The following is a 26,371-nucleotide window of genomic DNA, read 5'->3' as shown; positions in this document are numbered from 1 at the left end:
AAGACGATCGTCATTTAGTTTTCCTTTGTAGACAGTGCCATACCCTCCTTGGCCAATTTTGTCTTTGAATGAGTTGGTCATCTTAGCAATGTCTGAATACCTGTATTGGGTTGGAGCAAGAGAGCCGAAATCCCTCATAAATACCTTGTCGTTTTGATTAACCAGTCTTTCCTTCTTCCACAAGCCCAGCATGCCAATCAATGACATGTAACGTCTTCTGATCAAGTAAATAAATATTATTATCACGAGCATCACAGATGCTATTATGACTACCAAAACTGCATATAATACATGGAGTTGGTTAGCCATGTAATTTTGAAATTGCATGAATTAAACCTTGTCCCTAAAGGGTTTTATCGATCAACAAAGTGCTTAAGTGCATGTAGAGAGCGTTCAGAACAGTAAAGGAGGAGATGATGGTTGCAGTTTTATGCATGAAGAGATTATCTTTAGTTGATTTAGTTTACTGTAATTTTGGAACAAAGATTTCTAGCTCAGTGATCGTACCTACTATTGTCCTCCGATTGGATGATGATCCTGCAAGATAAAGATCAGATTAGTGAAATCTCCAGATGGACAAGGAAATCTCCAGATCAGATTAGTGAAATCTACATAATTCCCCAAACATTAGTTGAAGTACCATTATTCATTGGCAACATCCGAGTGAATGTTTATTTATTTATTTATTTATTTATTTTTGTAACTGAGAAATTCATAACATAGAAAAAGTAAAAACTATACACAAGAAAAGCTAACATGAAAAAAACTAAACAAAGACTAGGGATAAAGGGACTCAATGGGCAGAAACCCTAAAAAAGCCATAGGTTATCTAAGACAACTTGAGGGAGGCGCCGTAAGTGGACCAAGGCCAACCCCTAAAGAAACTGGGAGGGGGGGGACTAAAAAGTATCAGGCACATCCAAATGACCTTCTGGATCATATGAGCCAACTGTTCTGCCAAATTTTCCTAACCACAGAAACACCAATTATTGCCCTCATGCTAGATGCAGTAGACCATCCCTTGAAGAACAAGACGGTTGCCCACTTGCCACGGGTGCTTGCCACTCTGTCTTCTGGAGGCCCAACACAACCCGCTATCCTAGTGATGCCAAGGCCAACCAAATTTGAAATACATGGAGTTGGTTAGCCATGAAATTTTGAAATTGCATGAATTAAGCCTTGTCCCTAAAGGGTTTTAACGATGAGCAAAGTGTTTAAGTGCATGCAGAGAGCTTTCAGAACAATAAAGGAGGAGATGATGGCTACAGTGGAAGTTTTGTTCCCTTTTATGCATGAAGAGATCATCTTTAGATGATTAAGTTTATTATAATTTTGGAACAAAGATTTCTAGCTCAGTGATCGTACCTACTATAGTCCTCTGATTGGATGATGATCCTGCAAGATAAAGATTAGAATAGTGAAATCTCCAGATCGATAAGGAAATCTCCAGATCAGATTAGTGATGAAATCTACATAGTTCCCCAAACATGAGTTGAAGTACCATTATTCATTGGGAGCATTCGAGTGAATGTTTGTTTTTTTTTTTTTTTTTTTTTGGTAACTGAAAAATTCATAACATAGAAAAAGTAAAAACTGTACACAAGGAAAGCTAGGGCCCGAGGATCCGCCCCAAATTCCATGAGTTTCGCCTACTTGAGCTGGGGATAAAATGTAAAAGCATCCGTTAGGGCTCGGTCCTTCAAATCAAGACCTTCATACTCTACCTCCATTAGGGGGTTCTGTTCCGACTGCCAGCACATATATGGAGTATTTCTCTTTGTCTCCCTCATCTAGGAAAAAACTTAACTCTTTCTTGTTTGAGCCTACCTTGAAGAAGCCATCCTTAAAATGTTTAAGGGACGAAGTAAAAGCCTTTAGCACTGAATTCCTCGGGTGGTTGGTTAGAGAAATCCAGCCACCCCGGTAGACCCCTTTCCAGTGATAATAGTGAAAAAAGACCACCTTGGTAGGTTTGCGGTTAAGAAACTCAACCAACACTTTGAAACCGTGGATGAAGCCCCAACTGTTTGGGTGCAGCTACGTCGGGGCAACATTCATTGCCTCCAAAACCAAACCCTGAAACTCGATTAGAGGAAGCCGCAACCGTAACTTCGTAAAAAGCACCTCCTACATATAAATAAACCCGGGGTTCGAGACTGAGTGACAAACACGCTCTTCCCTACTACAGGGATGATATATGAATTTTTCCTCCCGAGTCTTCTTCTCCCCGTCTTTCTCCCCCCCCATCCTTGGTCTAGGAGGCACTCTTCTCTCTCACCACCCCCAAAGACAAATCAGTAGAAAACTTTGATGCAATCCGAGTAACCTCCTTGTTTACCTAATCATACGCATGAACAGAATTTGAAATTGAGATAGCCATTGACGAGAAGACTAGCGCACCACCCTTAATTGATCCGAAGGACGATTAACAGGAGCAATCGCATGCAAAAATGAGGAAAGATGGGGGAATAGTTAGAGAACGAATATAGAGGATGCGTACACACGAAGACGACGCATATTAATAGGCATCGCATGAGATGCCCAACGGACGACTAGTGGCCAACGAGATTTCGCCACGTGTCCCACAATGAGCGCCCTGATGAACCTGCCCCACCTAGGGTAGCAGGCCACTCCATGCTTGCAGGCGGCACTACACATCCTCGGACAAACATCTCAATTCCCGAAACTCATGGGCCCCCACATAATCAAATAAAGGCGCCAAAATGAAAATCCAAAATCGAGACACCAAATCCCTCGAAAAAATGATAGCTTGGCCCCGCCCCACAGAACAAAATCCCGGGCATATCAGTCTGCCAAAGCACCAAAACCACAGGGATTGAGCAAGATGCACACAAAAATTTCGATAGAAACAGAGCATCGTGAAAGGAAAAAAAGGAAACAATTTGTTATTAAGCAAGGCATACCCAACAAGATTACAAGACTCATGCCAAAACCTATGCTACCACACAAAATCACGGATAGGCTTGACTCTTCTCCGCTGGGTCTATAAGGCAGTCGTTCTTAATCTCCTTGAAAAAGCCAAAGGCCAAAAGATCTAGCCCTGGAAAAATATCTCGGACGTGTGGGATAGGGCCACTTCATACCCCTCTTTTTTCGACTCCTCCGCTTCCGTCTTCGCCCTTGCCATCTTAGATCGAGCAACTGCCACCTCGGCCTTTACTTTCATCTTCGTCGCAATCAACTCGGATTTGGCTAATGCCACCTCCACCTTCAACTTTTTTAGCTCCATGCCGGTAGCATCCAACTGGCTCTAAAAAACGCTAATTGTGCGATCGGCCTCATCAGCTCGCCTCTTAGCCTCGATAGTGATCGCCCCCACAGCTTTCTTAACCTCTGCTTTTACTGATTCTCAGACTCAACTCAAGTCCTCTTCATGCTCTACCCTCATTTTGGTAAGCCAAGTCATCATATCTGCCTCAAGCAAGCGACAATTTGCAGCAAGTTGGAGTACCTAATGCTCGATTTGATGAAACGCAATCGATGAACCAAAACCTGGTAGCCTCTTTCGGTCTGACAACGGATCAAGATAGGCATAAATAAAAAATGTTGCTTTGAAATTCTAGGTCCCAAAACGAAACCAAGTAGTCGCCACTCTCGGTGGGACTCAAACCACTAGGCGATCGAATCTCCCCGTCAAAACTCTTCTAGCGCTTCTTATGCCGAGTCAGCTCCTCAATAGGCTCCTCAGAGCAAGGACTCGGAGCCGTGGTGGTAACAACCATAGCAGGGGGCTGTGCGGCAGGGGCAACCGACCCTGACGCAATTGAGGTCTTCCTAACTGCCTTATCCACTAGCACAGAGGAAGCCGATGTCGGCATGACTAAGGCTTTCCCAACTGCCTTACCCATCGGCGCAAAGCCCGACGCAACTTTATTTTCCTCCTTGCGAAGTATCTCCAGCTCTTCCCTGATATATTTCTTATGATATACAGAAGCCATTCATCCTACAAAAAGAGTACGTAGACGTGAGAGCAATCAAGGAAGCTATCGCTTGCAAGGTTTGTAAAAACCCTAACACCTCTCTTTTTTTTCTTTTTGCTAAAAAGCGAGGAAACCCTGGCCCAAAAGGGATCTCTATAAAGATCGCTGAACAATGCTTATGACATATCCAACGGTCGAAAGCCACCCGTCACTGATCTATCACCATAAAGCCGCCACCTATCACACGTTTTAAAATTATTAGGTCACCTGTCTATGGTACCTCACCTCCCAAGCATAACGCTTTGAATCTCGAAATCACAGGCGCTACGGGCACCATGAATCAAAGCATAAAGAGAAATACTTCACCGCAGAAAGCTAAGCAGGCTCCAAATGCTTTTAGAACCAACATCTGTTCAAACGAGACCATGCATCAACTCGACCATCCATCTCGGCCAGGTCCTAATGACAATCCAACTCTCCAAAACTGGCGGATGAAGCAAATTACCCAGACTTCCCTTCTCTAGCTCAAACTCTCGTTTCTCGAGCATCAACCTGAGGGGTTATGGACCTTTTGGGCCCAATCTCGGGTCATTTCCCGTGTAACATCTTGGTAATTTGGGAAAAAATTAATAACTATTAATCTAATCGGGAATAACTGAGAATTATTAATTTAAATCGGGAATGGTTAATAATTATTAATTATTGTATTTGTGTTGATTATTTAATATTTGTGGGTTTAAAGGAAATATTAATTTATTTTGGTATTAAAGAGTTGGGTAAGTAATTATTGAAAATTTGGGGTATATGAGTTAATATTAAGTGGGGTGTATGTGACAGTTTTCGGAAATAGTGGGGTTTAAACACAATTTTGGAAAACTGTGGTGAGGTTGCCTTAAAATTATTTTGGTGCACTTACATGTTGAGGATGGTGGCTAGCCGGGTGGTTGCGCAAGAGGGAGGCTTGGGCGAGGACACAGGATCAAACCGTGGGGATACACGCGTTGGGGGAGAAATTCGGCTGAATTTTGTCAAGCCAAGGGCGCCCAAAACGGCGTCGTTTTGGCATTAAGGCAGTGGTGTGCTTGTGTTGCCACGCGATAGGTTCCTGAGGCCCTATTTTTTTACCTCTTTTAAGTCCAGAATAGAGTGTAAATTTGGCTATGAAATCGGGCAGCAATAGTGAAGAAAATGGTGAAGAGGAAGCAGCGCTTGGAAGCTTAAATGTGGGAGAAAAATCCAAAAAAATTGTAGAAATTCGGTATAATCAAGGTTTGAATATTCATGTACGTGAAGAAAATTATATTGAGAATATTGCGCGGTTGAAATTTTATTTAAGCTATGATTTTATTAATTTTGGATGAATTAAACGATTTTGTAGTGTGTATTAATTTAGCGACGTATGGGCAGAAAACGTTGAAATCAGCTAATTAAAGGCAAGCTCCTTACTCCCTTTGTAAATCTCCTTCGATTTATGGATTTCGTTTCCTTCCTTAGCCTAATTTGGTTTTAGAAATTATTTATGTGTGTTGTGAGTATTTGTTGTATAGACTAATTTAATCAAATTAAATAGGGGATTTTCGGGGTTTAATTCGATAAGTGCTTACGGGGTATTGTATCGCCCCTACTTCCTTATGAATGATGTCGAATCTGGTTTGGGCTAGGTTCTTAATGAGTCAGTTGTGGTTGTGAGTACCATCTGGGGTAAGTTGATGTAACCGGGAGTCTCGGGATTTTCTTGTGTGAGGTGTGGGATACACAACTACCGACCGTCAATTGTTAGGTTGTGGCAGTTGATGTGTAACACCCCAATTCTCGGGAGCGTTAACGTAACGTAAGATTCCGGGGATAAATTTTTTTCAAACAAAAATCCAACACAAAAATCATTCCCCGAAGATCCCGTTACACCTTCTCAGTATATCAACTATGAACCATTAATAAACCAAGACAGGTTCACCAACACAAATGCGGAAGCTAGATCGAAACCTCAACAGGTCATAACCAAAACCACTTTATTTATATATAAAGTTGCACTAACGTTTACATGACGTTTTCAAAAGTAAATAACATAACTGAAAAGACATAATGTAAACTATCCGCTAATCGCCGTCACTCCTCGACGATTCCTTTCCCTTTTGCACCGCTGCCTTCACCTGGAACGTTTGAATATTCCAGGGACAAAGTCCAAATTAGATGATGAATCATCTAAGTGAGAGTTCAAAACACATTTTTCATGAATAATGCAAGACATGAAATAAACCAATATACCCGGTAAGCCCTAGCTCAAGAGAATTCCCACGCGCTTAACCCTACCATGGGGAAAGAGCAATCTCTCTAAAAGCTATGCCACCACACCGACTCGATGACACGACGACGCGACGCGATTCTAGCTTAAATGGGGCTGCCAACGCATCTCACCAGAATACGTTCCCACCTTAAGCATCCAGGAACCACCATACAATCCCAACTCCAAAATTTCACATGGACCACCTAGTCGTCCTAGTGCAACTTCCCTGGCCAAACGGCCTGGCACGGAAATCAAGGCGGCTATCCTGACATGCACACCCAGCATCAGATACCCCTATTATTCCGTCACGCCCTTGGAGAATTACGGCTACACTATCCAGACAACATCCTAGGCTGACATCCCACATGAACAACACAGTATGGATCACCTAGTCGTCCTAGTGCAACTTCCCTGACCAAACGGTCTGGCACGGAAACCAAGGCGGCTATCCTGACATGCACACTAGCATCAGATACCCCTATTATTCCGTCACGCCCTTGGAGAATTATGGCTACACTATCCAGACAACATCCGAGGCTGACATTCCATACGTACATATAAAACTCAAGACAATGCAACAATTCACAATTCACAATTCAATGCATCGTATAAACAACATTTATAAAATGCAATGCACAGTTCAAAACGTTTAGGGACAAACCTCCCTCATAAATCCAACCGTCACCGGTTACCATTTTAATGCACAAAACCATTTTGCATGAAATCACCATATGTTCAGATAGAACAAGCACAATAAATCAAGTTTTGGAGGAAAACCACTCACAAGAAAGCCAAATTTTGGTAGCGAACAACTCACCTTGAACGAAACTCAGAACACCTCAAATCCTGTGCCCAACCTCAATTTTCGTGCAACTCCTCAAGTCTTTTAACCAAACTACCTCCTTACAGGTCCTCACGCGCTGCCTAAGTGCTCTACGCGTGTGATGCCTCGCGTATGCTTTAAAAACCCTCTATCCACTACACCCGAAGCACTCTCGTCTAGCACAAATGTATCACAACTTCGAATGAGAGAATCCTTAGCCTTGAGCCCCTATTTATATGTTTAGGAAACTTAGCCACCAAGAAATATATATTCTGCAATCATTTCAAATCTTTCAAAATCTTTTCCAATCATTCCAAATCTTCTAATATTTTCTATAATCATTCCAAATCTTTTGATATCTTTTGCAAATCATTCCAAAATCTTCTAAGATTCTCTACAATCATTGTAAATCTTCTATAATCATTCCAAATCTTCTAATATCTTTTGTAATCATTCCAAAATCTTCTAAGATTCTCTGCAATCATTGTAAATCTTCTATAATCATTCCAAATCTTCTAATATCTTTTGTAATCATTCCAAAATCTTCTAAAATCTTCTGCAATCATTGTTATCTAAATCAAATCTTTTCTTATCCAATCAAATCTTATACAAATCTTATCCTTAAAGTCATCATGAGCCTTCATCTTATCTCTAATGTCATCATGAGACTTCATCCTTATCTCTAAAGTCATTTATGAAGCTTTTTCCTGAATCTCCCAAATGCCCCTAGTAAAAAGATTTCAAGAATTACACTTTGGCCCGAACTTTTGGATAATTGCACTTAGACCCTTTTCAACATGGTCCCCGGGCTAATTTTTAATTGCATTTTAGTCCCTGAAAAATGGACTAATTGCGCTAATGCCCTTAATTTTTCGGTAAATTACACTTTTACCCCCAACCTCAAAAATTACGATTTTGCCCCCGGCTCAAAACTGAACTTCTCTTTAAAGACCTTTATAACCCTTTGAAATATCCCAAAACACTCTCTTTAAAATTCCGAAAAAATATCGTTTCGATCTCCCTCCGTCAATTTCGAAAAAACTGCACTTAGGCCCGAATCTTCGTTTTAGCTACAAACCCTTTTGTTTCTTCCAAAAACTACTGAAGGGTTACTCTATATGCCAAATATGAACTTCCTTGGGGTTCCATTGACTTCCCGGATGCCCCGTACGATAATTCGGTATTTCAGCCTAAATCACAATTGCCTTTTTTTTAGCTGTACCGGGAACCGTTCCCGATCCAACTTCTTTTGATGCCTAAAATCATAACTCGTATTACTTGTCGATACTATACCATTTTCCTTGGCTATCTAGGGTCCAGGGTATTCCCTCTGACTAATTCGATCGTCCAAAGTTGCGTTAGTGTACCCTATAGTCTTATTTTCCACAAAGTCCATTTATGCCCTTCATCAAATATTATTTATGACCTCAAATCATTCTCGGGTATTACATGATGGCTAGATGTATGGGCGCCGGTTATCAACTATTACGAGAGACTATAGACGAGTCAGGCAAGCTGGTATAACCGGACACCTACCCTTGATGTTGTGCCTATCATGATGTGGTTATGGTTTCTTGTAGGCATGAGTGGTAATGATAGGCGGCGTGAGCTGTCGTCCGGTGAAGTGACGTATTGACTATTGGTGACACTGGGGTGAACCATCGTCGAGTCGGGGGCGGCTGACGACTAGTTATTTCTAGTCACAGATTGTCGACCGGTACTTGGTCACTATCGACCGGCTATACCATTATGTGGCATATTGCATGACATTACAGTATATGGTTTTGGGCTTACATTCATTGGGGGTCATGCTTTGTATGTATGGGAAAGTGTGCACATTGGCATAACCCGATTCGCCTGTTGAGTGCCAATTTGGGTATGATAGGTGAGCATGTATATTTAGAGCATTTTGTATGTGTGAGTTCCTATGTGGGCGTAGCATGGCCTGATGCTTGGCTTATGGGGGCTTTGTTATCACGTTAGTGCTGCAAGAGTCAATGCATTTATTATCTGTTGCATTGCATGATTACTGTTCGATATGGATTGTGATATGGAGTTGACCCTCGATAGCTATGAGTGGAAGCTGGGCTCTAGATAGCTATGATTCGGGAACTTCGATATGTGGTTATGGATCGTGGTATAGAGTTGATCCTTGATAACTATGAGTGGAAGCTGGGCTCCGAATAGCTATGACTCGAGGACTCCGATATGTGATTGTGATGGAAGCATCAGGCTCGTGTTGATTGTGTTGTGGGAGCTTCGGGCTCATGGGCTTTATGCCAGCCAATTTATGGCTGTGGCAAGTTTGTGTGCCAGGCCTTGGGTGCCAGGATGTGCATTTTCTATAAGGGCCTCAGGAACTGTTGTGTGCATTGTTATATTTATGCTAAGCACTAGATATTCTGTTGCACGATATGGTATGGCATGGCATTTTTATATGCAACATCGCATTTTATGGAGTGTATTTTGGGTAAGAGATGTATTCCTAGCACTATTATTGTTATGTAAGGAGGCGTATGCCAGGTATGGTTTGTTTTTTTGGTTTTATCTTTGTCTAGCCTGCGTTTGGTGGGATGTACTCTAATGTGGGAGGTCTATACCCAGCCTTATCTCTATTCTGTTGTTATGCTTGTTGAGCCTTATGACTTATCTTATTTTTACCATCATTTCAGGTGTGGAAGCTGATACCGTGGCTAGGCCGTTGGGCATGTCAATCGTAGATAACTGTGTGTATAGGGCAATCTTGACTAAAAGATCCAGGAAGTGCGAATAGTGATCAGGGGCAGATATCGTGGGTTGTCAAATTTGATTGGTTTTTGTGTTGTCATGTATGATTAAGCTCTTGAGTAGTTATTCCATGTTCATTTTGCTTCCGCTGTTGTATTATTTTGGAGTAGAATCCCAGCCCATATATTTGTGTTATTAGCTGGTTGTAATTAAAAATTGAGGAAAATCTCAGATCGTCACACCCCAGCCCAATCCCGGCCACCTTCCATGGCCTAATCTCGACCCATCTTTCATGGCCCAATCTCAGCCCATTTCTCGGCCCAATCTTAGCCACATTCCATGGCCTAATCTCAGCCCATCTCTCATGGCCCAATCTCAACCCATCTATCTCTCGGCCCCATCTTGGCCCTGTGTCAGCTTGCAACAACATCATTACAGCCTCTATTGGGTATCCGTACGTCCGCCCTAAATCCTATCATCATTAATGACGAATCTCATCCACATTAATAAAGGTTTCGTCGACACCGTGCTATCACCTAGAAACCTCCACCGGCACCGAATACTTAGTCCCATCACCTACAAATGCACAGTGCATGCATGCAGGAGGACGTCTCATTCTCCTATATCTATCAGCTCTTTTCAAAGCCAAGGTATGTTCTGCTCTCTGACTTATCGATACACTGTCATTTCTTTACTCTCTCACTCATTTGAGTGTTAGAGTGCTTGCAAGTGCAAGTTGCCTCCCGGATGAACTAGTCGTCGGAGCCTACTCCTTGCCGTTCTGATCTCGTCTCTGACTGCTCCTTTTGATCAGGAAGGAACATGCTATAAACTTAAACTTTATTTACTTTATCATCTATGGTAAGGTTTGACTTTAGCTTCAAAACTCATTGTATGCAAAGATTTTAGAGTTAACCTTAGTAAAACCCTTGTCGTTTTCATTAGTGAAAGTGATTGGGATTGAGAAATCCTTCAAGTGGAAAGACTTGAAGGTAGTGGACTAGGCTACGTATCGAACTACTATAAATCTTATGTGTACTTAATTTATTATCTTGTTTGTTATTGTTCATTGCTCAAACTTTCAAAAAAATCGTTATCAAAGATTAAAATGAATTTCCTCTTAGTATAAGCATATATATATATATATAAATCATTGATCTCATACATTTCTGGTATATTTCGAAACATATACCAGTTCTCTTTCATTAATCAGTGTTAAAAGAAGAAAAATTTATACATATATCCCAATTCATCCATTCTCTTAGGATATATTTGCCATCATTTGAACTAACACATACCTCCACCGTGTTTACAAGCAAAATAAGTATAATCCTATATAAGTTGAGGTTATTAATACCTTTGGCGGTTTGATTAAACTAATTGAAGCATAATTAGCGGCCAAGAAATAAAATAAAGAAGCAAGATATGTGACAAATCTTCAGTGGGGTGGTTAGGTTTAGAATATCTGTCTTGGATTAGAAAGGATTAAAGAAAGGAAAGGTAAGAAGGTAATGACTCCACAAAGACGACTAGGATGAGTAGTTCTTTTTCCTCTTATAGAGGGCCGTTCTGTGAGGCTGGCTAATGACTCCATTCTTGCACGAGTCAGATTTATGAAGAAATCCTACTTGTAGAGAATACTTGCCTGTTTTGTTATTGTTAGTTACTTGGTTGATTTGTTAGTTGTTTTGTTCCTACGCTTATAACATATAGTAGAGCACTTATCAATACATATATACCATATAAATAGTAGCAGTCGTTGTACCTTTCATTTTTGGAGAGAAACTGAACAACAATTCTGTTCATCTTCTTCTTCTTCTTCAATTTGATTTCTTTTCTCATGAATTCCTCCTCTTCCCTATTCTCTTCTTGGTATCAGAGCAGAGCTTCAGAACCTATATCCTGCTTTCCCATCACTCTGTTAGCTTGTTTCTACTCAGAGATTTGGTTAGCATACCTTGATTCATCAACAATTCATTTTTTCTTTTCTCCCGGGTAACAACTATCGGTGATCATTTTTGGTGGGATGGAGGAAAATACTGTGAGACTTGAAGAAGCCGTTGATATTAGAAGCTCAAATCAGAGTGCTGGAGATCGGATGGATCTACATAGTTGGGATCATCTAGGTATGCTCTTAGTTTCGTTTCCTTTGAACGGGACCAATTGCAGATCCTAGTCTAGGGCTATGAGGATGGCTATGAAAATTGCTCTCAGGGCAAAACAAAAACTAGTGTTTGTGGATGGTCGAATTTCATGCTCCTGTGGAAGACTCTGAACTATTTGACGAATGGAAAATGTGTGATTTTATGGTCAGTCACATCATGGATCCTTAATACAATTTCAAAAGACTTAGTCGAGGCCTTTCTATATACTACTATATCAAAGGAACTTTGGGATGAAATTGCAAAACGATCCGGAGAAAGTAATGGTCCTCTTGTTTATCAAATCCAGTGTCAAATTTGGACTTGGAGTTGACATTGTTGCATTGAGCTTATATATATATATATGCTACAAGCCGAGTAGATTTTTTAAAAATAATTGGTAACACCATATAAATAAATATTTATTTAAAAATAATTAGAATACTATGTTTTATTTATTCACTCATTTAAAAATGACAAGTCCATAAATAAATATTTATTTAAAAATACTTAGAATACCATGTGTGATGCGAGAGATATCACATAAATAAGTTACCATCTTAGGCAGTTTTTAAGTTAGCATTTTTTTTTTTTTTTTGGTGCTATATATTTATGCAGATAATGTTACTGAATTAATAAGGTGTAAACATAAATATCAACAAAGATTTGCAAGTAGGATTAGTTAAGCAGTGTGGAAATATAGAAAGAGCCGACTTACCCGGCCCGGGTGATGATTCCGATGATGGGGCTTCGGCATCCACCACTGCGCAGGTAGCCGACACGTAAGGCGGGTGGGGGCAAAAGCAAGTGGTTTGATTGTTCGTAAAATCAAACCCACATCGTCCCTTCGACTCTCTACACTGACTGCAAGCCTCACCATTCACCTTCCATTTAACCTCCACCCCTTGTTCCATAACTTCACCCAAATTATTCGAATTTATCGACTCGGACCGAGCCGAAACCGGAACAGTAATGTTCTCCTGGCACTCAAACGGGCCCACAGTTCCAGTAAGCCAATGCACATCTTCAAACCCAGAAGAAGGACAAAATCCCCAAACTTGACTGAGTTTGGGGATTGACGACGCCGGACAATCGTAGAGAAAAGTGAGGTTAACATATCCCGGACTATACTCGAATAGCGAGTTATCCAGGGTCGTGTTAACTAAATCCCGCGGACAAGCAGCATTCATGGCGTCCTCTCGAGCAATCTGCATGGTCTGGTTGGCGGAGTTGAGTTCCATGAGGCGGTAAGTGAGATTCATGAACTGGATGGTGGGTATATTCTTCTGGCATTTGAGGGCTAATCCGGGATAGCCGCAGTTGTCCAGTGCATCGTAACCGCGGAAAGGATACCCCACTCCTTCAATGAAGCCGCAGCTGAAAGTGGCGTTGCAGCTGTTGTAGAGCGAGTTGCCATCGTCAGCCGAGGAGATTCGGAAGAGAATAAGGAGAAGAGGAAATGGCGTTAGGGAGAGATGAGAGAAGATCCGCGAAGGGTTTCGGGAATTCATTGTGGTGGGGAAGAGAGAGAGAGAGGAATAGCGGGTCTTGTTTGGTGGAGGTTAAGTTTGGTCGTTGGCCGAATGTGGATGGACCTGGAAGGAACTGTTGGAGGCTGGAAAATATGGAAAGAAAGTGAGAGAAAAACTGGTGAACATGGAGAAAATTTGATCTATTTTCTTATTGTTTCTTGGAAAAAGGAGTATAAGGTGACCCCAGAGAGACCCCCCCAATGTCACATTGGACTGTATATACATATATACGTTGAGAGACAGTTTCACATGAACTGTAATTAACTTTAATCATTAAAGATGCAAATGGTATCCCCATGGACCATGGTAGGGCACTGCCAGTACCAACTTGCCCTCCAAATTGAATGTTCCTAACAACTACGTGTTTTGGTTTTCTTTGGGGCAGCTGTAACCATTATGTTAAAACTTGAGGTGGCGCAATCATGCATTCTTAATGACTTGAGTAATTAAGGAGGAGGATCCGGGGAAAGTCAGTTGAACGTTCTTGTGGGGGGGATGGAACAGAGGCTTCTGTTTTGGGAAAGAAAGTCCAAAAGAAGATACACAAGACTTGGACTTTGACACTGTTGCATCGAGCTTTATACATACATCTATATGCTGTAAGGCGAGTAGATTTTTATTTGCACGTGGCCAATTCTAACTGGTTAGGGGCGCCAGCAACTTTTGCTCATTCGGCTATGAGACCCCAAATATTATCTCTGTCACATTGACCGGGTAAAGCCCTGTCCATGGAATTCTATATAATGCGTAAATTGCGCCCGGACTTTGCGCATGGTCTGTGACTCTGTTTCATAAATTTTTTTTTTTTTTAAATTTGAAAATATTTTTAGATATCGATATAATTTACTCATTTTTTCTTCAACCATCTTAATTAGTGATATTTTCAAATCTTTGTGAGTTTAAATCTGTCTTTTAATGTCTTTTGTGGCTTTACTTTTTCTTTCGGATACTCTGTTTACAGACATTTTTAATTTGACAAGAAGGCGTTTAAGCAAATATATATATATAAGCGTGTCTTTGATTGCACACATTTATCATAGAAGCAAGAATGTGTTTAATTACATATTTTATATGGAACCAATCAAACACTCTTAATTTTTTTATATAAAAATATATATAGTACAAATATCTAAAGTTTTTTTCCATAAAATTTATTTTCCAAGGAAGTGTGATAGTTTTTGTTTTCTAGACAATATTATCTAGAATTAAATTATAGGTAATGCAATCAAACACACCCTAAAAATAACTAGAAACATCTTTAAATTATAAATAATTTTTTTTACAAATAATACAAAAATATAACGAATTTGAGTGTAATTTTCTCAAAATAATAACCAAAATGGTGCAATAAATACAATTTGTCCAAGCTTTAATCTTAGGGGTGGTTGGGAGTATGGATTTTAGTTTAGCAATATCTCTAAAAAGTCATGTTTTTGACGAAATTATTATGATAATCTAGGGTTAATTATCATAAAATTATCAAACTTAAAGATAGTTTATATGGGTATACAAAATTTTGGTATAACTAAAATAACCAAATGCAACCGATCAAAGTTGTTGGTTTGGTTTGGTTTTTGAAAAGGTTTAGTTCTGTTTCAAAATTTGTAAATTCCAATTATTTCAGTTCTATTCAATTTTTGGGTTGAAAAAAATCGAATGGACCAAATTTCAAAGTAATGTCATTTTTGGCCCAGAACAAAAAGAAAGAAGAATGAAAGAACCAAATTGATTCTTTTGTCTTCTTTTAGTTTAGCAATATCAAACTAAGAGAGACAAAGCATTAATAAAATATGGATACATGATCCCTCAATTTGAGGGATCCCATAAAATATGGATGCTTTGTCCCTATTTCCTACAAATTCGATGGCACCATTGATTGATATAAAACCTAGTTGATTGCTAAGGGGTATCACCAAGTTGAAGGCTTAGATTACAAAAGCCAAATTCTCTCCTGTAGCTAAGCTTGTTACTATGCAGATTTTTATTGCCTTAGTCACCTTTAAGCAATGGCCCATTTATCAGTTTGATATAAATAATGCCTTTTTACATAGTTTTATTGATGAAGAGGTATACATGCTTCCAGTGTTCTAAAACTCGGCCTAGGCGGTGCCGAGGCATTAGATGGACACAGACCGCCGCGATTATGGCCTAATTGGCCCCCTTAAGTGCTGGCCCGGCTAATCGGTACCGGGTGGCGCCTAGTCGGCCAAGGCGGCCGCCTCACCGCGTGAACCGCCTGGCTAATTAGGGTATTTGTTTCCCCTTACCTCATTGATTTTCCCTTCTCTCTCTTGCACACCACCGTCGACTCTCTTGTCGAGTCGCCGTCGCCTCTTACCCTTTCTGTCAAAGCCTCTCTTGTCGCACGCCGCTGCCGTCTCTTGTGGAGTCGCCATCGCCGCTTTCCATTTCTATTAGCCTTTTTGTTCACGCTGCCACTGCCGCCATCGCCGACCTTCATTCCCTAGCGAGTAGCGACCTGGAGAAAGGCCGACGAGTCATCTATGGCGAGAGGTCGGTATTGTCTGGACTTGGAGTTGACATTATTGCATTGAGCTTATATATATGCTATAAGCCGAGTAGATTTTTTACAAATAATTAGAATACTATGTTTTATTTATTCACTCATTTAAAAATGACAAGCCCATAATTGGGGATTATAAGAGTAAAATTATCATCATCATCACATCATTTAGGCAATATAATTAATTAATTTGTGCTTAAACTCATGAATTATGTGTAGTCGACAACAACCCACGAAGACCAAATTTGAACCTAAAGTTCCATGTGTGATGCGAGAGACATCACCCAAATAAGTTACCATCTTAGATAGTATCTAAATTAGCATTTTTTATTTTTATTTTTTGGTGCCGAATATTTATGCAGTGTAACTCAGATAATTATAGTGGAAATTTAGAAAGAGCTGACTTACCCGGCCTGGGTGAAGATTTGGGTGAAGATTCCGATGATGGAGCTTCGGCATCCACCACTGGGCATGCAGGTAGCCGACAGGTAAGGTGGGTGGGGGCAAAAGCAAGTGGTTTGCTTGCTCATAAAATCAAACCCACACCGTCCCTTCGACTTTCTACACTGACTGCAAGCCTCACCATTCACCTTCCATGAAACCTGCACCCCTTCTCCGAGAACTTGACCCAAATTCGTCGAACTTATCGATTCGGGCCGAGCCGAAACCGGAATAGTAACGTTCTCCTGGCAGTCAAACTGGCCCACAGTTCCAGTAAGCCAATACACATCTTCATACTCAGAAGAAGTACAGCCCGAAACTGGGTTGAGGTTGGGGATTGACGACGCCGGACAATCGTAGAGAAAAGTGAGGTTAACATATCCCGGACTATACTTGAATAGCGACTTATCCAGGGTGGTGTTAACTAAATCCCGCGGACAAACAGACCCTATGGCGTCCTCTCGAGCAATTTGCATGGTCTGGGTGGCGGGGTTGAGAGCCAGGAGGCGGTAAGTGAGTTTCATGATCTGGATGGTGGGGATATTCTTCTGGCATTTGAGGGCTAATCCGGGATAGCCGCAGTTGGCCGGTGCATCGTAACCGCGGAAAGGATACCCCAGTCCGGCAATGAAGCCGCAGCTGAAAGTGGCGTTGCAGCTGTTGTAGAGCCAGTTGCCATCGTCAGCAAAGGAGATTCGGAAGAGAATAAGGAGAAGAAGAAATGGGTTAGGGAGAGATGAGAGAAGACCGGCGAAGGGTTTCGGCAATTCATTTTGGTGGGGAAGAGAGAGAGAGAGAGAGAGAGAGAGAGAGAGGAATCGCGGGAGGGTGCTTGGGTTACCCTTTTCTAAGATACATTCCAAGTCTTTTTACTTAAAAAAAATTGGGTAAAGTTTTATAATTAATTAATATTTAAATTAATAACGTATTTAAATAAATATATTTTAAATTATTATTTATATAATTATATATTTAATTTAAAAAATTGATAATCTAATGGATATATTGTTAAATAATATAAATAAAATTTATAAAAATATTAATTTTAATTAAAAAATTATAAATTGATGTTTGATAAAATTTTTGTCATTAGATATTAATAAATTATATATAATTATTAAAATATATATATATTTCATAAAAATATTAAATATATACAAGGAGGAGCCAATATTTTCATTCAGTGAGTTAAATTTAAATACACAAAATATAATTTTAAAAATAAAATAATAATAATAATATTAAAATACAAAATTTTTTTACAAGTTGGAATGAGCCATCTTGATTTTTTAAGTGAAAATATATGATTTCGAGACAATTTTTTACATAAAAATCGTCTTGATTTTTATTTGAGCTTTTTAGCTCTAATTTTTCTTGTTTATAAAATATTTTATGATTTGACTTTATGTGTTCACTAACCTTCTCTCGACACTGGCAAAGAATATTTTGTGAGTTTATCTTGACATCTTCAAGTAAGTTTGGATTTGTTGAGTTTTTTCAATCTTGTTTTTATCTTAAACTTATTGTTGAAGATGATAATAGGTTTTTTATTTATTTATTTACATGTTTATTTTGATGAATTTTTAAATAAATTTTATGTCTATATCTTAATTTTATATTTATTTTATTTTTTAATGAATAATTGAGATTTCTAGTAACATACTTGTTTTAATAAATATTTAAAAGACTCTTATGCTTATATCTTAATTTTTTATATTTATTTTAGTTTTAAATAAGTAATTGGGACTCATCCCTAATCCATTGTCATCTTTTCCTATCATTAGGCTATTAATTGTGTCTATCTAGTTGTCTTTGGCATCTTGCTTAAAGAGATGTAAATGATTTCTAATTAATTTTATTTACTTGTTTGTTTTAATTAATTTTTAATATATTTTATATTTAAATTTTTATGTTTATATTTCCTTAAAAACTTATTTATTGGAACTTTCTAAATCTTAGCAAACCTAATTATCTTGTAATTAAGAGTAATATGGGTCACATTACTATTATGATCAGAAATTATATTCAAAATATTAACATTTTTAGAATACTAAACTAGCAAAGAGATTATGGAAAAAACTTTATAATGATGGTATTAAAATATGATTAAGGTTTTGTTGGGTTTTGATTATGGTAGAGTTTAAGCTTATGAATGCAAAAGACAACTTATGAAAAGTTATTTGAGTATTTGGTTTATTAATATAAAATATTATTTTTTTAAATACTTAAAAATTTAAAAAAAGATTCTGGCCAGTGGAGACAACTGCCCCTTGTCCTACTGCTCTCATGTGACTCTGCCATTGTATAATATATATGTTGAGATATTAATATATCTCAACATATATATTATACAATGTTACATTGCCCTACTTGGAGAAAATTTGATCGATTTTCTTACTGTTTCTTGGAAAAAGGAGTATAAGGTGACCGAAGCTTCCTGTTCCAGAGAGACCCACCCAATGTTACATTGGACTGGATATACCTACATATATACGTTGAGAGACAATTTCAAATGAACTGTTATTAACTGTAATCATTAAAGATGCAAATGGTATCCCCATGGTAGGGCACTGCCACGACCAACTTGCCCTCCGAATTGAATGTTCCTAACGACTACGTGTTTTGGTTTTCTTTGGGGCTGGCAGCTGTAACCATTATGTTAAAACTTGAGGTAGCAATCATTCTTAATGACTGAGTAATTAAGGAGGAGGACCCGCGCTTTGGGAAAGTCAGTTGAACGTTCTTGTGGGGGGGATGGAACAGAGGCTTCTGTTTTGGGAAAGAAAGTCCAAAAGAAGATACACAAGACTTGGACTTTGACACTGTTGCATCGAGCTTTATATATACATACAGTAGATTTTTATTTGCACGTGGCCAATTCTAACTGGTTAGGGGCGCCAGCAACTTTTGCTCATTTGGCTATGAGACCCCAAATATTATCTGTGTCACATTGACCGGGTAAAGCCCTGTCCATGGAATTCTATATAATGCGTAAATTGCGCCCGGACTTTGCGCATGGTCTGTGACTCTGTTTCATAAGATTTTTTTTTTTTTTAAATTTGAAAATATTTTTAGATATCGGTACAATTTACTCATTTTTTCTTCGACCATCTTAATTAGAGGTATTTTCAAATCTTTGCGGGTTTAAATGTCTCTTAATGTCTTTGTGGCTTAACTTTTTTTTTTTTTTTTCCGGGTACTCCATTTAGAGACATTTTTAAATAGACAAGAAGGTGTTTAAGTAAAATATATATATATATATATATAAGAATAACTAGAAACATTTTTAAATTATGAAGGTTTTTTTTTACAAATAATACAAAAATATAACGAATTTGAGTGTAATTTCCTCAATATAATAACGAAAATGGTGCAGTAAAACTTTAATCTTATGGTGCAGTAAATATAATGGTTCAATCGCCACCAGCCCCTCTCTCTCCCTCCGACTGTTTCTATAATATCTGATAAATTGAGATTATTTGAGAATAAATATTTTATTAAGAAAATAAAATTTTGAGAAAAATTGATATTTAAATAATTCAAAAAAATGACCCAATCAACGAGAGGGAATGCCCGAAAACTCAGATACCTAAGAAAATAGAAAAGTGTTTATAGCTCAAGATTGGAATAACCTCAGTATAAGTTAAACTGGGTTTTAAAAATTTATTTAATTAAATAAAAACAGTTATAACTTAGATCTAAAAGCATTTATTGAGCTGTTACAATGTTTAAATGAAAAATAATATTTTTATTAGTTAGCAAGATGACCTACTTTTATTAAACTTGAAATAACTGATGATTCTGGGGAGGCCCAGAACATCAACAACCTAGAACCAGAGGGGATTTTGGAATTCGATCAGACATTTGAGGACAATGTGGAATGAGCATGATAAATCTTGGGAGGTTTAGGGTATCTATATTTGCTTTCTCTCTCACCCTTAATGCATAAATTGTAATTTCATCATCGATTTGGTGTTCTATTGCTGAAATAAAGAAAGAAGAAAGCTCCGTGATCTGTTCATACTGCTATATGTTTTTGCTTGCGTTGCGAATATACTTTCTGTATTTGCATTTTGTTTCACTTCTTTTGTTATGCTATTCAATGCATTGCTTGATTAGAATATATATCCAAGTTTGGTGTTATTTTCTTCACATCATGCTGTTTGTAACAGCAAGTTTTAGGGTTTCAAATTGCGGGTAAGTGGCAACCTTTTGTCAATTTCCTTATTGGAAATTTAGCTTCAATACAATGGTATATTTGTCATAGAAAATGTGCAATAACCATCTTCCAGTGCAACTTGCATTTCTTAATTGATTTGTCAACTACATAGGATATTGTCAGAATAAATTAGGCATTAGTTTTGTGGAGAAAGCATTGTGCCTGGACCATGAGATAGGTGTCATTTAGAAGACAAAGAAACATGTAAAAGGAGGATTTAGATGTTACTGAAGCAGCTCAGTGAAACTCTTCTTCTGTAGAGTAAAAGAAGCGTCTATTTTTTTCTTCCAGAAAATTTTTGATACTGTCTTGGAAGTAGTCTCAGGACGTCTGGTGAGGCCTTGAAAGGGGAAGGCTTAGAAGCTTGGGTGGGATAGGCATAGATTGAAGCCTCCCTTCTGGGATCTCTACCACATGATTTGTTGTGGGTGATGACATGGAAGAGTCCTGGCTGCAGGGTGCAGACCTTGCAGGAGAAAATAGGAAAGGCATGGGTGGAATTTGCAATGATTGAATGCTTCCTTCCAACATCTCCACCACCTTACTTATTGCTGGCCAGTCTGATGGATTGGTCTGGATGCACCACAAACCCACCAAGATCATCTTCCTTGCTGTTTCTTCATCTTCTGTAGATGTGATTCTTTGGAGCCTTAGATCCTTACCATGTTCAAGATGCTCATAAATCCAGTGTGGAAAATATATTTTGCTTGTTTGGGCTACTCCAACATTCTGCCTTACTCCACTCATTTCAAGAACCAGCATTCCATAGCTATAGACATTTGATTTATGAGAGACTCCTCCAAAGGCTCTAGAGAATAATTCCGGAGCAATATATCCAATGGTGCCTTTTGTACCTAGCATTGACATAATACTTTGTTTTCTTTGACAGAGTTTAGCAAGACCAAAATCAGATATTTTGGGGCAGAAATCTTCGTTTAGAAGAATGTTGTGAGGTTTTATATCAAAATGAACTATCCTTGTGCTACAACCTCTGTGCAAGTACTCTAACCCTCGTGCAATACCAACTGCAATTTGGTACATTGTTCTCCATTCCAGGTGGCAGTTTGTACTCTGAGATTCATCATTGTGAATAAATTTTTCCAAGGATCCATTAGCCATGAATTCATATACTAGAGCTCTTCTCTTCCTCTCAAAACAGAATCCCAGAAGAGCGACTACATTAACATGAGAAGTTCTGCTGATACTAGCAACTTCATTAATGAATTCCTCTCAATTTCCTTTGGTCTTACTTAGGACTTTCACTGCCACAAGACGACCGCCATTTAATTTTCCTTTGTAGACAGTGCCATACCCTTCTTGGCCAATTTTGTCTTTGAATGAGTTGGTCATCTTAGCAATGTCTGAATATCTATATTGGGTTGGAGCAAGAGAGCCGTAATGCCTCATAAATACCTTGCCGTTTTGATCATCCAGTCTTTCCTTCTTCCACAAGCCCAGCATGCCAATCAATGACACACGACGTCTTCTGATCAAGTAAACTACTCCTATAAATATTATTATCACGAGGACCGTAGGTGCTATTGTAACCACCAAAACTGCATATAATACATGGAGTTGGTCAGTCATGTAATTTTGAAATTGCATGAATTAAACCTTCTCCCTAATGGGGTTTAGCGATGAGCAAAGAGCTTAAGCGCAACTAGAGAGCTTTCTGAACAATGAAGGAGAAGAGATCATGGTTACAGTGGTAGTTTTTTTCCCTTTTATGTATGAAGAGATTGTCTTTCCTTGATTAAGTATACTGTAATGTTGGAACAAAGATTTCTAGCTAAGTGATCTTACCTACTATAGTCCTCTTACCAGATGATGATCCTGCAAGATAAACATCAGATCAGTGAAATTTCTAGATGAACAAGGAATGGTGCTCTACGTAATTCCCCAAACATGAGTTGAGGTACCATTATTCCATTGGCACTATCCGAGTGAATGTTGCCAGTTGATTTTACTTTAACTACTTAAAATGTGTCAGAGATGGTTTAGAATTAGAAAATAAGTCACGCCACGGCTAGTCTGTTTTGAGTCTTTTCAAGCAGAGCATCATTATTCAATTGGCACTTCCGCTTTGCTGGCTTTAGCCTTTTTATCTGTTCTTGTTTGTCTCAAAGTGTCACTGAAGATGAGGATTGTTCATCTTTTCCTTGAGACCTTCTCAACAGAAGGGAAGAAGCTGGATACTCTAGTTTATTGCTCTATATGGTGAATGGTGTGGAGAGCCAGAAATGACTGGATTTCTGGTGGTCTCATGAGCTCTGCGGATGAGATCATGGTTTAAGGCATATTCTATGTAATTGATTAAATTACTTAATTTGGAAATTAAAACGAGGCTAGCACTAATCTAATCTCCAGTTTACTATGTAGACAGCATGATATCTTTAGGAATCTCTTGATGAAGATTTATTTTTACATTAACTTGCATAAAGTATACCTCCAACGCGTTTACAAGCAAAATATGTATAATCCTACAAAAGTTGAGGTTATCAATACCTCAACTTTCACGTTGAGAGTTTATCCTTAATTATTGTTTAATGAAGTGCTTAATAGTTTCACTTTTTTGCAATAAATGTGTCTAATAAGACGTTTTTTATAAAGTATAAGAGAAATGTTTATCCAACTCCAAATAGGACAAATAAAAAGACATCAAGACGTCTTTATATTCTTACTTTATTAGAAGACAGTACGTAGTGTTTTTAATTACTTAATTTTTCTTTTGTTTGAAAAGAAAAGAAAACACTTGTAGTGAAATTCAATCAGACATTTGGAGGCAATGCGGAATGAGCACAATAAATCTTGGAGGTTTAGGGTACGTATATTTGTTTTCTATCTCACCCTTAATGCATAAATTGTTATTTCATCCTCGGTTTGGTGTTTATAGCTGAAAGAAAGGAAGAAGAAAGCTCTGTGATCTGTTCATACTGCTATATGTTTTTGCTTTCATTGCGAATATGCTTTCTGTATTTGCATTTTGTTTCACTTCTTTTGTTATGCAATTCAATGCATTGCTTGGTTAGAATATATCCAAGTTTGGTGTTATTTTCTTTTCATCCTGCTGTTTGTAACTGCAAGTTTTAGGTTTTCATATTTCGGATAAGTGGCAACCTTTTGTCAATTTCCTTATTGGAAATTAACTTCAATTGTACAAAATGTGCAAATCTTCCAGTACAACTTGCATTTCTTAATTGATTTGTCAACTACATAGGATATTATCAAAATGAATTAGGCATTAGTTTTCTGGAGCAAGCATTGTGCCTGGACCATGAGATTGGTTCATTTAGAAGCCAAAGAAACAAGTAAAAATAGGATTTATATGTTACTGAAGCAGCTCGGTGAAACTCTTCTGCTTAGCAAAAGAAGCTTCTATTTTTCTTCCAAAAAATTTTTGATATTGTCTTTGAAGTAGTCTCAGGACGTCTGGTGAGGCCTTGAAGGGGCAAAGCTTAGAGGCTTGGGTGGGATAGGCATAGATTGAAGCCTTCATTCTGGGACCTCTACCACATGATTCATTGTGGGTGATGACATGGAAGAGTCCTGGCTGCAGGGTGCAGACCTTGCAAGAGAAGATAGGAAAGGCTTGGGTGGAATTTGCAAGGATTGAATGTTTCCTTCCAACATCTCCAGCACCTTACTCATTGCTGGCCGGTCTGATGGATTGGTCTGGATGCACCACAAACCCACCAAGATCATCTTCCTTGCTGTGTCTTCATCTTCTGCAGATGTGATTCTTTGGAGCCTTAGATCCTTACCATGTTCAAGATGCTCATAAATCCAGAGTGGAAAATATTTTTCGCTTGTTTGGGCTACTTCAATTTTCTGAGTTGCTCCACTCATTTCAAGAATCAGCATTCCATAGCTGTAGACATCTGATTTATGAGAGACTCCTCCAAAGGCTCTAGAGAATAATTCCGGAGCAATATATCCAATGGTGCCTCTTGTACCTAGCATTGACATAATACTTTGTTTTCTTTGACACAGTTTAGCAAGACCAAAATCAGATATTTTGGGGCAGAAATCTTCGTCTAGAAGAACGTTGTGAGGTTTTATATCAAAATGAACTATCCTTGTGCTACAACCTCTGTGCAAGTACTCTAACCCTCGTGCAATACCAACTGCAATTTGGTACATTGTTCTCCATTCCAGGTGACAGTTTGTACTCTTAGATTCATCGTTGTGAATGAATTTGTCCAAGGATCCATTAGCCACGAATTCATATACTAGAGCTCTTCTCTTCCTCTCAAAACAGAATCCCAGAAGAGCGACTACATTGACATGAGAAGTTCTGCTGATGCTAGCTACTTCATTAATGAATTCCTCTCCATTTCCTGTGGTCTTACTTAGGACTTTCACAGCCACAAGACGACTGTCATTTAGTTTTCCTTTGTAGACAGTGCCATACCCTCCTTGGCCAATTTTGTCTTTGAATGAGTTGGTCATCTTAGCAATGTCTGAATACCTGTATTGCGTTGGAGTAAGAGACCCATAATGCCTCAAAAATACATTAATGTTTTGATCATCCAGTCTTTCCTTCTTCCACAAGCCTAGCATGCCAATCAATGACATGCGACGTCTTGTGATCAAATAAATAAATATTATTATCACGAGGACCGCAGCTGCTATTGTGACTACCAGAACTGCATATAATGCATGGAGTTGGTCAGTCATGTAATTTTGAAATTGCATGAATTCAACCCTGTCCCTAATGGGGTTTAGCGATGAGCAAAGAGCTTAAGCGCATCTAGAGAGCTTTCTGAACAATGAAGGAGAAGAGATCATGGTTATAATGGTAGTTTTTTCCCTTTTATGTATGAAGAGATTGTCTTTCCTTAATTAAGTATACTGTAATGTTGGAAAAAAGATTTCTAGCTCAGTGATCTTACCTACTATAGTCCTCTCACCGGATGATGATCCTGCAAGATAAACATCAGATTAGTGAAATTTCCAAATGGACAAGGAATGGTGCTCTACATAATTCCTCAAACATGAGTTGAGGTACCATTATTCCATTGGCAGCATCTAAGTGAATGTTGCCAGTTGATTTTACTTTAACTAGTTAAAATGTATCGGAAATGTTTTAGAATTAGAAAATAAGTCATGGCTAGTCTGTTTTGAGGCTTTTCAAGCAGAGCACCATTATTCAATTGTCACTTCAGCATTGCTGGCTTTAGCCTTTTTATCTGTTTTTGTTTGTCTCAAAGTGCCACTGAAGATGAGGATTGTTCATCTTTTCTTAGAGACCTTTTCAATAGAAGGGGAGAAGCTGGATACTCTATTGTACTGCTCTATAGGGTGAATGGTGGGAAGAACCAGAAATGACTGAATTTCTGGTGGTCTCATGAGCTCTGCTGATGAGATCATGGTTTAAGGCATATTCTTTGGAAATTAAAACTAGGCTAGCACTAATTTAATCTCCAGTTTACTACGTGGGCAGCATCATTTTTGTAGGAATCTGTTGATGAAGATCTATTTTTGCCTTAACTTGCATAAGGTATACCTCCAACGCGTTTTCAAGCAAAATATGTATAATCCTATATACGTTGAGGTTATCAATACCTTCGGTGGTTTGATTAAACTAATTGAAGCACAATTAATGGCCAAGAAATAAAATAAAGAAGCTAGATATGTGACAAATATTCAATGGGGTGGTTAGGTTTAGAATTTGTATTGGATTATAAAGGATTAAAGAAAGGAAAGGTAAGAAGGTAATGACTCCTCAAAGATGACTAG

The 26,371-nt window shown here is 38.5% G+C and overlaps 3 protein-coding genes across 18 annotated transcripts in view; all 3 read right to left on the bottom strand.

Moving 5' to 3' along the window:
* Nucleotides 1-26,371, bottom strand: part of LOC127809578 (LEAF RUST 10 DISEASE-RESISTANCE LOCUS RECEPTOR-LIKE PROTEIN KINASE-like 2.4) — a 59,447-nt gene that overhangs the window by 1,193 nt on the left and 31,883 nt on the right. The window contains exon 4 of the mRNA XM_052348472.1: nt 24,272-25,100. Within this exon, the coding sequence (XP_052204432.1) occupies nt 24,272-25,100 (829 nt within the window). The remainder of the gene's footprint in view (nt 1-24,271; nt 25,101-26,371) is intronic.
* Nucleotides 1-26,371, bottom strand: part of LOC127809575 (LEAF RUST 10 DISEASE-RESISTANCE LOCUS RECEPTOR-LIKE PROTEIN KINASE-like 2.1) — a 78,449-nt gene that overhangs the window by 33,153 nt on the left and 18,925 nt on the right. Inside the window, exon 2 of one of the 13 annotated variants that reach the window (XM_052348461.1) lies at nt 25,525-25,554. The exons of the other annotated variants lie outside the window; for them this stretch is intronic. Within the exon in view, the coding sequence (XP_052204421.1) occupies nt 25,525-25,554 (30 nt within the window). The remainder of the gene's footprint in view (nt 1-25,524; nt 25,555-26,371) is intronic. 13 annotated transcript variants of the gene reach the window in all.
* On the bottom strand, nt 110-13,656 carry LOC127809580 (LEAF RUST 10 DISEASE-RESISTANCE LOCUS RECEPTOR-LIKE PROTEIN KINASE-like 2.7). 4 transcript variants are annotated; one of them, XM_052348476.1, is made up of 4 exons: nt 12,635-13,656; nt 1,366-1,395; nt 508-537; nt 110-217 (listed from the first exon to the last, which is right to left on the bottom strand). In XM_052348476.1, exons 1-4 carry the CDS (start codon nt 13,425-13,427, stop codon nt 198-200), a joined length of 873 nt encoding a protein of 290 aa, XP_052204436.1. In that variant the 5' UTR covers nt 13,428-13,656; the 3' UTR covers nt 110-197. The 4 variants fall into 4 exon arrangements, 3 of the variants coding, with proteins under 3 accessions (XP_052204436.1, XP_052204437.1, XP_052204438.1); XM_052348477.1 differs by lacking the exon at nt 1,366-1,395 and having other exon boundaries at nt 119-217; XR_008025139.1 differs by lacking the exons at nt 1,366-1,395; nt 12,635-13,656 and having other exon boundaries at nt 167-278; nt 508-677.

Source organism: Diospyros lotus, chromosome 9, assembly GCF_014633365.1.
Source record: "Diospyros lotus cultivar Yz01 chromosome 9, ASM1463336v1, whole genome shotgun sequence".
NCBI lineage: Eukaryota > Viridiplantae > Streptophyta > Magnoliopsida > Ericales > Ebenaceae > Diospyros > Diospyros lotus.
Note: the sequence above shows the minus strand (reverse complement) of the source record. Positions and strands in the feature narration are given on the sequence as shown.